General features: G+C 34.7%; 1 protein-coding gene across 3 annotated transcripts in view; it reads right to left on the bottom strand.

Moving 5' to 3' along the window:
- SENP7 (SUMO1/sentrin specific peptidase 7) overlaps positions 1 to 12,677 on the bottom strand; it is an 89,895-nt gene that overhangs the window by 16,916 nt on the left and 60,302 nt on the right. For all 3 annotated transcript variants that reach the window (XM_004675247.2, XM_012734442.1, XM_012734439.1), the window contains 4 exons: positions 7,116 to 7,149; positions 4,735 to 4,914; positions 2,689 to 2,957; positions 1,030 to 1,163 (listed from right to left, as the gene is read on the bottom strand). In XM_004675247.2, the coding sequence (XP_004675304.2) occupies positions 1,030 to 1,163; positions 2,689 to 2,957; positions 4,735 to 4,914; positions 7,116 to 7,149 (617 nt within the window). The remainder of the gene's footprint in view (positions 1 to 1,029; positions 1,164 to 2,688; positions 2,958 to 4,734; positions 4,915 to 7,115; positions 7,150 to 12,677) is intronic.

The raw sequence follows: 12,677 nt of genomic DNA, 5'->3' as shown, positions 1-12,677 counted from the left end.
AAAAAAAAAAAAAAAAAGAACAGCTCTGACCCTCATACACTCAGAGTCTGCCTTACCAGAAAACATAATGGTAAAATATGAATAAAAAAGCAACTTGTAAAACAGAATTTCTAGATAAGCTTCAAAATTGAGGTACACTGGTGAGCAACTTCACTTTTGTATCATATATTCAGATGTGGAATATATAATCTTAATAACCATAAACTATTGTTCAAATAGTTCCAAGAAATGCTTTCATCTTACCAAATTTGATATTTTGGCTGTCATTCCTTACAACATAAAACTAAATTAAATGGCTCTGTCTTCGAAATTAAGCTTTAACATTCTTTATTTTTAAAAAAAGATACAGAACTGAGGTACAAGCCAGAGATGCAGTAAGAGTCTTCACCAAGACAGGTGGGGAGCAGAACAGGCAGATCTATGAGGTACACTGCTGAGGGAAGCAGTGGGGTGATACAGGAAAAATCTGCTGTGGCCTGTGTCTCACCACCTAGCGGGGGCTTGAATTCACACTGAATGGCTAAGGCGAGCATACAGCGCTCTGTTCTAAGCCATTGTGTCACCAGGGAGTGTCTAGTTTTTAACATTCTTAAAAGTAAATTATTAAATTATTCTTAATTATCTTTATATTAGCTGTCAGTATGAAAGTAATACTCAAAACATTTTTAGAAATTAATCGACTTAGGACCCTGCCTGGTGGCTCAGCAGGTTAAAGCACAGCACTAAGGAGTTAAAGCCACTTTAGCATGAGTTTGATCCTGATTCGGGGGATGATCCACATATCATGGCAGACCTCTCCTAACACGGCCCCTGCTCCCTTCAGCAGTGTACTTGGTTGAACTGACTGTTCTGCTCCGTACTCTGGCTATGGTGAATCCTCACACCACCCACCTCTGGACTGTACCCCGGCTCTGTATGCATAAATAAATAATTTTTTTTTAAAAAAATTCACCTACTTAAAAACAGAAATAGGAATGAAAACCACTAATGTGCCCACCTATTACAAACAGGATATGACACAGTACATACTTCTGAACAGGTCCAGTGTGCCTGATTTCTCGCCATTCTTCATCTGGATTAGATGTAATAGAAAGTGAATAGCAACCACTACTTTGCTTCTGCAGGAAGGTGTAGGTAGGTTTGGCTGTGTCTATATTTGAGGTCTGTCAGAAAATGGAAAGGAAAAGGTCCCCTTATAAGTACATAAATACATACTACCTCTTAAAAGTACAAAGTTAAAACCTAAACTTATAAGAAATAATATGAATGATGTCCACATCAATAAGTTACACCTATATTTTCCAAATTTCAACAGCTATGACCAAATCAAAAAAATGCTTTTGACTAAAAGAGACTGCATATACAATGATCAAAATTTAGCTTGAAGTACTAGTTCCTTGTCTGAACTTTATAATTAAAGGAGAATTTGAAAACTTTGCTGTCCTAATTGAGCAAAAGTAGTAGTATTAGTATCAATAGTTGGAAAAATAAAATATAAAAGAAAAACTAAAATAGTTAATAGATAATATATTATTAAATGAAAAGTAAAACACATCATAAAATTATTCATGCAAAATTTGTACAATGTTATATATAAGGTGGTCTTATGCTTCTTCCTCCACTAATGTAGCTTTCGACAGAACTTTTAAAAACTAAAGTAGCCCCAGACCAACTCCATGTGTTGTCTGGGTTAAAACTTAATAATCAATTTTTTTTTTCTAGAGGTATGTGGCAGAGAAATAAAAGCCATACATATAAAAATAAAAGCCAACCTCCCATAAAAATAAACATAAACCTTTAAACTTACTATATTCAATATAGTTTTAAATTGCAAAAAACAAAGCAAGTCTTTCTAGAGTCCCATAATATTAACATCTTTTCTAAGCATAGTAGAATTATAGAAATTCACATTTGTAGAATATTATAAAATAAAAAAATTTATTCTGATTTCACTAGTTTTTTCACTAATATCTTTTTCTCTGTACAGGATCCTAAAATTTCCCCAGTCTTTCCTTGTCTTACATGATCTTGATCTTTATGATATTCTAAGTAAATATGGCCTGTAAATTTGTATTTTATAACTGGGATTTTCTTATTTTTCTCACTATTACATTGAAGTTAAATAATACTTGGAAAGTGATATACCCTCAGCATATGACATAATAGGGTATATATTAGTCAATATATCTTACTGCAGATTATGTTAAGTTTGATCACTAGGGTTAAGGTGAAGTCTTCCAAGTTTCTCCACTGTAAAGGTGCAACTTTTCTTTTTGCAATTAACAAATTAGGGGAGAGATTTAACATTATGCATATGTACTGTTTCTCCTTCATTTTTCACTATTAAATTTTGTGGAAACTTAACAATCGTAAACTATGGTCCAGTGGTTGTTTTATATTGCTCTTATTCTACTTTTATTAACTAGAATAATTTTCTAAGAAAAATTGTCACCTCTCTAACATTTACTCATGCATTCAGTGACTTAAATATATCTATACAAATTCACTGAGATTTATTTTATTCTTTATTATTGACTTTGTTGATCAGACTGTTCCATTCTGAGTTCTCTCAGAATAGTTCCTGTGCCCCCTTGATAATCAGCATTTTGAAATCAACCTAACATCAATGTAAGAATTTTTACTGAAACTTCCCTTTCCTTTTCACCAGTTATATTAATCAGTGCTAACCTGAGATACTGGCTTCATCTTCATTTCTTCAGCAGCAGCAGCAACAGCAGGAAAAGAACAACTTGAAGCACAGTAATAATGAATAAAGGAACTTTCTTTTGAAGAAAGGTTCTGAAATAAAGGAAGTGCCTGAAGCCAAGTCAATGGATAAGAAAGCTCTAAATCCCCATTGGTTGTACTTATTGCTCTCATAATATCTTTCAATTTTAATTCTTCTCTTTGTGAAACAGAATTGTGTAGCTCAAGAAAAATGAATTCATTGGATTTTGCTAAAAATAAAAAAGAAACCAATCTTTATCAATAATATTATTTTCCAAGTTTAATTATTAATAATAGTAAATTGATATATAAGCCAATATTTTATGTTAGTTAATAACCCAGGTAAATTTTATCCCAAAATAGACCACGAGTAATCTAGACACAAAACTCACAATGTTTAGACTCTTACTGCATTACAATGGAAACTTCACAATGGTAGTGACTGCTATAATTCCAGTCACTGGTACAAGTAAATATTTGTCATTAAATGTATAAATTAATAAATGGCGAGCAATTAATTATTGTTCTTTAATCGCCTCCATACATAAAACCTATCAAGTAAGTATTCCAAGCCAAACATTTCCTTCATAGTAACTTTTTTTCATTAACTGTATTAATATAGAGCTCAGAAGATATTCTTTCTCCACATGATTTAAATGGTTCTCTCTACTTTCCTAACTTCTTTGCTATTCAATCATTTCTCCCAATCAACTTGGGATTAGAATAAGAAAACCATTCTAAAGGCATAAATTTGTTTAACACCTTTATTTGTTTTTAAATAATATCTTTAATGTATCTTTTTTTAAAGTTTTATTTATCTATGAATACAAGAGCTGCATATGTAAATGGGGTACAGGCCAGGCCAGCAGTGCAGGGGGTGGTGGTGAAAGGGCTCACCAGAAAGAGGGGGAGGATTAGAATGGGCAAATCTACTGAAATACACTGTTGAGGGGATTAGAGGGTGAGGCAGGAGAGGTCTGCTGTGCCATGTGGGTCACTTCCCTAGCGGGTGATTTATTTCAGGCTGCAGTGGCAATGGATAGTTTCATTGTATTCCAACTTAACCCTTTGTGCCACCAAAGAGGCCCTAATCTGAATATCTGCAATGTGCAAGGTAAACTGGGGGAAAGGCAGAGAGATTTTATCCAATTCCTAAATCAAATTTCTTTAAAGAGCTAGAAACTAAACACAATTGGTAAACAACATAGATGAACATAAAGAAAAGTGCTATAGGGACATACAGTGCTGTAGGGGCATCCCAGTCTTAGAGAAATGATATATATGTGTTTAGTCTCTTTTTTAGAAACTAAAGAAAATGTTGAAGATAAAGACTTCTGTATTTTATTTAGCTTTACCGCTGTTTATTTCTGTCACAGTTCATTATGACACCTGGATGAGAATCTCATAAGAAATATAGCCAAGGGGCCTCTCTGGGAGTGCAAGGGGTTGAGTCTCAGCAATATTAAGCTATCACCAGCCAATGCAGCATGAGTTTAATCCGCAGCCAGGGAGCTAACTCACATGGTGCAGCTAACCTCTTGTCCGCTGCTCTCCTCAACAGTGTATTTCTATCTATCTGCCTGTTCTTCTCAATCTGTCTGGTGAATCCTCTCACTCCCCACTACACACCTCTGGCCCACATCTCAGTTCTTGTATGCATAAATAAATAAAAATAAGTCTTTAAAAAAGAAAGAAAGAAAGAAATATAGCCAAGGAGTGCAACTAAAAATATAAAGTAACACCTTTTATTTGAGAAAATAATTTGACTTGCTTGAGTAAATTTATCAAGAGAAGTTAAATAAAATTTTAAAAAACTAAAAGATGTAACATTAAGGAACAAAACTATTTTTTAACTCAGTGAAGTAAATTTAAGTTCAATGAAAGAATTCTACTAAATTATTTTAGAAGATAAAATTATTCTAAATGACTTTAACAAAAATTATGTACTACTTTATTTACATTTCTCAGGTTATCCTAAAACTTACCAAATTTGAAATTTATACTCACATTGCTGGCTTAACATAGTGTTTTCTAACTGGGTCTGAATAGCTTGAAGATAATCTGAAGAGACCCAGAGAAAAAGAACAGCATGACTCCTTTTCCCATGATCATCATCCTTACTTTTCCATAACCCAAATCTCTTTAAATGTGTGGTATCCACCAGCAATGAAATCTCATTCATGGACACTGAAAAATGTTAAAATAAATTAATGGACCAATCTACTTAGGAATACAACAATTACATAATACATGATTTATTGAATACACTACATTTTTCAAAAAGAATTATACATGAAAATTTACAAAAATATATTTCCAGAGTACTTCACTAGATAATTAGTTGAAATATCCCAAGCATTATTATTAGTGTAAAAAAAGATCATCTTATATTTAGAAAATAGTCAAGTAATTATTAAATGACAATTAGAGTCTAACATCTCACACAGTATAATCTGTTATATCCAGGAAGGAAAACATCAGATTACATTTTCATAATATAAAAACTGTCAAAAGGGGGCCCTCCCTGTTGGTGCAGTGGGTTAAAGCACAGCACTAAGAAGCTAAAGCCACTTCCACATGTGTTCAATCCCCACCCCAAAGGTGATCCACATGGTGCAGCAGCCTTTTCCTGACCCATGCAAGCTGCTCCCCTCAGCAGTGTACTTCGTCAGTCAGCATGTTCTGCTCCCCCCTCTGTCTGGTGAATCCTCTCACCTCACCGCCCTTGCACCTCTGGCCTATACCCCAGTTCTGTATGCATAAATAAATAAGTAAATCTTAAAAAAAAAAAAAAGACCTGTCCAAAGAGATTTATCACTGGGAAAAAAGAGTCTCTTATCAATGCAAAAAACTAAGAGTCTAAATTAGAAAAGCATGCATTCCTTGCAAACTGGTCCAACCACTGTGGAAAGTTGTGTGGAGATTCCTCAAACTACTAAAAATGAAGCTTCCAGATGATCCAGCAATTCTACTCCTAGGAGTCTACCCAAGGGACATGAAAACATTAATTCAAAAGGATATCTGTACCCCTATGTTTATTACAGTACTATTTACAATAGGTAAGATATGGCTAGAAGTGATTATGCTCAGTGAAATGCACCAGAAAGAAAAATATCTAATAGTTTCACATAAAGGAGCAACACAGAGGAACCACACAAGTTATCAGGGAAAAAAATAACTGAAAAATGAATAAAACAATTGAAAAAGCATAAATTCCTATGTCACCAATACTAACAACCAGGCAATAAATAATTATGCCTTTTTTTCTCCCAAAACATCTGCATTGCATAACAGAGACTAGACACAATCAAGATATTCTCAAGAATAATGTGTTTCCAAATGTTCAAAAAAAAATTTTCAAATTCTTCCAATGATAAGTAAATAATTAAATAAAACATGATCTTTTCTGAACTTGTTTCCTTTTAAATGACAGCTATTTGTTTCTTCCAAATGAGTAATATTATATTATTCCTCAATAACAACAAAATTTTCTAAGTAGGACTATGAATATATTCACTCTATGCCTTACATATTCCTACTATTGATAGTAGCTTCCAAATTCTTATATTCATCACCATCATATATAGCTTATGGAGTGTACACAAGGGTATCTGGGAGGTCCAACTGAAATTACTTCAATCATACCATCATTCTGTGGAAGGATGAATTTATTTCTCTAGTTCATATCTGAAGTATACAGTGCATTCTCAGTATTTTTCTCCCTCATTCTTTTCACAATTCATTCCCTAAAGAGATCTTTACTGTTTTTATTTGTTTTCTTAGTTTTATAAATTCTGAAAAGTTTTTACATGGAGAGAAAATGAAAAATGGCCTAAGTCTCTACAAATTGCAGGAATATTTTTTAGTCTACTTTACCTTGTTCAGCTAAGAAAAGTATTAAACAAAAATCTCTTAGCACTTCTTCAAAAGCATTTTACATGTTGATGTGTATAACATCAAAATTGAGATTTTAGGCAAGGAATGCAAGCTAATATAAAAAATAAAAAAATAGATAATATATAAAATGAAGCTTCAAAAATAATTAAACTTCTTTCTTTATAGACACTATTCTTATACATTTTTGTAGATCAAAAATTTCCTTCCTACCAAAATATTTCTATTAATCCCAAGAGGTCACCAGAGTTCTTTTACCATTGTTTAACTTAAAATTATGAAAGCAATTATATCAACTTTCAGTGTTTTCAGATATTTTAATTCTTTCAAAAATAGTGCTAGGTTGAAATACATTATTAAATTTAGTTTTCATTAAATCTTAAACTGGGAGAAAATATAGAGAGCAAGTTGGAAAAAGATTTCACAATTTTTGCTGACCAATTATTTTATAATCAAAATATCAGTGAAAATGGGGTATAAAAATGATAGCTTACCTTGGAATGGGATCTTAACATACTTTGGTGTGAACTAAAAGAAAAGTTAAAAGCAAGTAATGAGTTGATATAACATTCAAAATATGTTTCTACTGAAATATCTGAAGTTTTTTCTTTTTCTAAACCACAGTACACATTCAAAATATACCTTAAGGTATTCAAGATTTTATGACTAAACCAAGAATATATTTCACTTAATTTTATGGAAGTTTAAAAACCCTGTGTAAGTAATTTAATTTTCAATATGTACAACTATGAAAACCAAAGAGAACTTAACTACATGTTTTCTTAACATTTTACAAAGAAATAAATTCTGAATAAACTACTAAAAAACCTCATAAAGCAGCACTGATTTCTGTAAACAAGACTAGATTTGGTTCCAAACATTCATCTTTTCTTGATCCATGTTTCTAATTCACATACAGCAAGATTCTTGCCTTTTCTGTGTCAAGACATTAATTTTTTTCTTAGTACAGTGTAATAAACTCTCAAGAGCTGTGGAACACTGAAATCTCGCACATACCAAATGAAACATATTTATGCTTTGAAGTTTGTCAATTAATGCTGAGTTCACTTCTATTTATTCTTTCATTAATTTTAATCAATACATTCATGATGCTCCTAACCAATTTGTAAGTACAAAACAAAGTCGAAAAAAACTTTGGGACATGTGTACCTTAATTAGCTACCAACAGAGTTCCAAATAAGTGGTTAAGACAATGTTCAATGAAGCTACAGGTTTACTGTAAAATTTAAACATTATTTTACAGTATAATTTCACAAATATAAAACTCATATGCTACTACATCATTAAAGCAAAATATAAGCAAAAGGATATATGTTAAAAGTTGAACTTAAGTTTGAAATCCTACATCTATTATTTTTTCCAATTACATATATGATAAATAGGCAAACAGGAAACTACTGCACTTCTCTAAGTTACATAAGATCCTTATGGGGGAACTATAAAATCATTAACTAGTAACACCTACTTAAGAATGTTACATAGTTTAATTTAGTCAAATATGCCTATTATTCTATCACTTTCACACAACTACTACATATATTTTGTATATATTTTCCCTTATCAAATCTTTTTGACATGTTTTACTGGGTCTTTAATGTCAAAAAATAAATCTTAGCAAATACAAATAATTTGTTCTAAAATATGGATATAAAGAGTGTAAGATTGCAAAGTCATTAAAACAAAAGAATAAAGCAGAAATAGTGCAGTTGTATATCCTTGACCTCTTTATTACATTATTCTCTCATTCAACTGCCATGAGTTCTTGTCCTATGAAACCTTTTCTGTTTGGGCAAGGATCTAACACTCATTTATATCTTTAGTGATGATTAAGCCAACATACTTTTCCTATCCCCAGAGCAAAAGTCTGTTCCACCAAAAAAGCAATGCCCATTTAAGCAAATGAAAAAAAAATGTTTTTGTGACAAGATAAACCCAGTTCTCTGAAATCATACCACATCTATTTAAAGTTGAAAATAAAGCTGAAGGCCTCCCTGGTGGCCCAGGGGTTGTCCTGGCTCTATCACCACCACGACTTGAGTTCAATCCACTGGCAGGGAGCTGACCACATATGATGAAGCAATCCTTTCCTCTCTCACCCACTGCTCCTTTCAGCAGTGTATTTCAGTAGATCTGACTGTTCTGTTACCAACTCATACCTCTGGCCTGTACCTCAGTTCTTTTATCATAAATAAATAAAACTAAATCTTTGGGGGGTAAAGAAAAGAAAGCTGAATGTAACAGCTCTCTCATAACATTAAAATATCAGTATAGTTCTTCAAACATATGTTCTGACTAGTATTTTTCACTATCAACAGAGTTGAGATCTAAAAAATGAAAATGGTAAAGGGTGACTAGAACATGTGTACCCACAGAAAAGCAAAATGCATCCCAAAATTAAAAATTAAAATGTCCACATCTACTGCAGCATTCTCAACACTAAAATAACCTAAATGTTCAACTATAAGAAAAGGGCTATAATTTATATGAGTTTTCTAGTATAGGATTTTTTTTTTTAAGATTTATTTATTTGTACATACAGAACTGGGGTACAGGCCAGAGGCTCAGGGGCGGTGAGAGGATTCACCAGAGGCAGAGTGGGGAGCAGAACAGGCAGATCTACGAAGTACACTGCTGAGGGGAGCAGTAGGCGGGTCAGGAGAGGTCTGCCACACCATGTGGTCACCTCCGGGGCAGGCAGGAATCGAACTCATGTGGAAGTGGCTTTAGCTTCTCAGTGCTGTGCTTTAACCCACTGCACCACCAGGGAGGGCCAGGATTTTTTTCCAATTCAGTTAAACTATAATTAACATGAAAGTGAGAACAACATCTCCATTGTCTGCAACAACACAAAGTAGATCTCATTTATTTCGGAGAATGAGTGAATTTATATTTGTGGACCTCCTCCAAAAACATTTTTTAATTTCTAATGTTACAGACCATCCTATAATATGTATGAAAAAGAATACACAGAATAATTCTTTTAAAAAACTTCTTGAAATTTTTAAGATGTTTATACTCTTTTCCTTTTTGGTTTTCATTATACTTTTTAATTTTTTAAATTATGTATGCTCTATCATAACTTTTTCAGAATTACTCTAAGCCTATATTCAAATATAGGCATTTTATCTATATATATATTTGCTTTGATTTTTTTAAAACCATTTTCCTACAATTAAACATTTTTTTATTTTACTTATAAGAAATGTTCCAACAAATATGAGACAAAATTTAAAGACCCATTTTATGTCATGTATTGAATATATGCAGTCCCTTACTACTTGTGATATCAAAATGCTGGGATAACCAAACTGTCCAGTAGTAAGGAAAAGGACAATCCAAACATTCCAAAATAGAAGCATGAGTTTAAATACCACATTGTGATTACAGTAAGCTACAAAGTCATATGTATGATATCATATTCTTTTGTTTTTAAAAATGTATATGCAACTATTATGAAGAATAAGGAATGATGCACACTACAGAGTTCATAGCAGTTATCACTGAATAAGTAAGATTATATTTGCTCTTTAAATTGTTCCTTTAGAACTCTTGGACACAGTTGGTGGGAATGTGTACCCATGTAAAAGAGTATGGAACTAAAATAATCAAAATAGATCTACCATGTAATCCAGCAGTTCCACTGCTAGGTCTCTACTAAGAGAACATAAAACACCAATATGAAGGGTTATATGCATTTCTAAGTTCACTAAAGCATTATTTACAATAGCCAAGCTATGCCTAAAGACAGATGAGTGGATTATGAAGATGTGGCATATATAAACAATGGAACTCTACTCAATTATTAAAAAAAAAAAAAAAAGGTAATTCAACTTTTGTGACAAGATCAATTGAACTGGCAGGGATTACTTAAGCTATGAAAATAAAGGAGGAGAGGGCCCTCCCTGGTGGCACAATGGTTATGTCACAGGACTGCAAGCTAGCCCCAGCCACCTCAGTGCAAGTTCAATCCTCCCACTCCCAGGTTATCCACACGGTGTGGCAGGCCTCTCCTGTCTTGGTGCTGCTCCCCTCAGCAGTGTACTCTGTCGATCTGCCTGTTCAGCTCCCCACTTTGTCTCTGGTAAATCCTCTCATCGCCCCTGCAACTCTGGCTTGTACCCCAGTTCTGTATGCATAAATCAATAAATCTTTTAAAAAAAGAGTGAAATAGGAATTTAAAAAAAGAAAATAAGGGAAGAGAAGACTAATACTGGATACTGTCATATATATGTATAATACAGAGAAACAAAACAAAGGGTCAGAGGCAAAAAAAAAAAAAAAAAAAAACGTAGAAAGAATATTGACCACAGAAATGAGGATATACCTTCGGGGGTTACAACCAACATGAAAAAATACACAAAATGAAGAATGATGTTTTGTGTGTGTGTGTGTGTGTGTGTGTGTAATAAAAGCAAAACAAAAGAAATGAGGGTATCAAGAGGAAGAGAAGAGGTAAGTAGAACAAAGTGAGGAGGGAAACAAATGGACTATGGTAGAGGACCTTCCGTGCCTTGGTGGCAGATATGGTGTGGGGGATATAGCCTACTTCTGAGTCACATACAATGCTTTCAACCAATGTTACCTTTTCCCTTTATCAAGACCATCTAACTGCATAATGTTGTACTTAATTCATTAATGAAAACCCCAATGCGAGTATCTGTCACATTTTCTACACCTTTTTAGTTCAATCATTATATAAGTTATCCAAGTTCTTGTCATTACAAATGGATCAACAAAAATAAAGAGTTAAACTTGAATTAAAATAACAAAGCAGTGAGGAAGCCCTGCAGAGGGAAACTGTCTGCAGCAGAGGTAGCTCGCAGCTTTTTGCCCCAGCCCTGCTACAACCCTGGAGATAACTGAGACAATTCAGCTAGGGAGAGGAAACTAAATTGTGGGAAAAGGCTGCAGCTCGGAACCAGAGACCCAAGGATATGCCTCAGAAGTGTTGCTGAACTTTGCCCCAGCAACCACAGATGTGTTGCTGTCCTTTGCCCTAGCAGCCCTGACAAAGCCCTGGATATAAACTAAGACAACACAGCTAGGTGAGTGGATCCCAAGCTGCTCTACTTAGAGCTCTACTTAGCGCCTGGGAGGTGGAAAAGAGGAACTGGAAGAACTGTGAATTGGGGCTCCTCTAGCCCTTCCCGCATCTCCTGCCCCCACAACAGAGATCTGAGACTAGGCAACATTAGGATTTGGTCAGGTCTTGGTGCCAATCTTAAGACGTGGTGAATACGACTCACAAAGCCCCTGAGTTAAAGAGGGGAAAAAAAAACAAAAACAAAACAGACAGGACCCAACCACAGGCCCAACCCTAGGATAATGCAGCAATTTTAACAATATTGCATGTGCACATTCAACATAGAGAGGCCCTAGGAAGTGCCTCAAATGGGGAGACTTGCTAAGGGGTCTTCGTGCTTACCACATCTATCTACAAAAACTGTGGTAAAACCCTGGAGTTAAAGAGATACAGCTGGGCTCTGTGAAAGGACCTCAGGCAGGGGGGAGGCACTGCTCAGGGAGGGACTATTTGGACTAGACAAAAAGAGCCCAGAAAGCTCAGAGGGAGGATTGGCAGCCTGCTCAGGGGGAGGATTTCAGCCCCCTGGCACTCCCCTGCACTCCTGTGGGGAGGGGGAGATCCCGCCCCCACAACAGGGGCCCAAAGACTTGGGAGCCAGAAAAGCTCACAATACTTAGAGTGTAAACAAAGCCAGCCACCGACTCAGCAAAAGGCCCAGTTCCAGGGAGACCTACAACTCTTCTAGTTCATCATAACCACCACAGGCACACCAAGCATAGAGGGAACCTGGGACATCCAAAGGCTACAAAGATCAACAGACACCTTCTAGAAACACGGCCTCAACGTGTTACTAGAAGAGGCTGAACAACACAAGAGACCAGCTGAGACAACAGGCACAATTACACACAGTGGGGGCTGGGAAAAATAACACAACTCAGAATACCCTCTACAACTGAAGTGTCTGGAAGTCCCTCAGCTATTCCAGAAAGAACATCCAAAAAAAAAAAAA

The sequence above is a fragment of the Condylura cristata genome, unplaced genomic scaffold, assembly GCF_000260355.1.
Source record: "Condylura cristata isolate star-nosed mole 26May11 unplaced genomic scaffold, ConCri1.0 scaffold00003, whole genome shotgun sequence".
NCBI classification, from domain to species: Eukaryota; Metazoa; Chordata; class Mammalia; order Eulipotyphla; family Talpidae; genus Condylura; species Condylura cristata.
The sequence above is the reverse complement of the archived record's forward strand: the minus strand, read 5'-3'. Positions and strand labels throughout refer to the sequence as shown.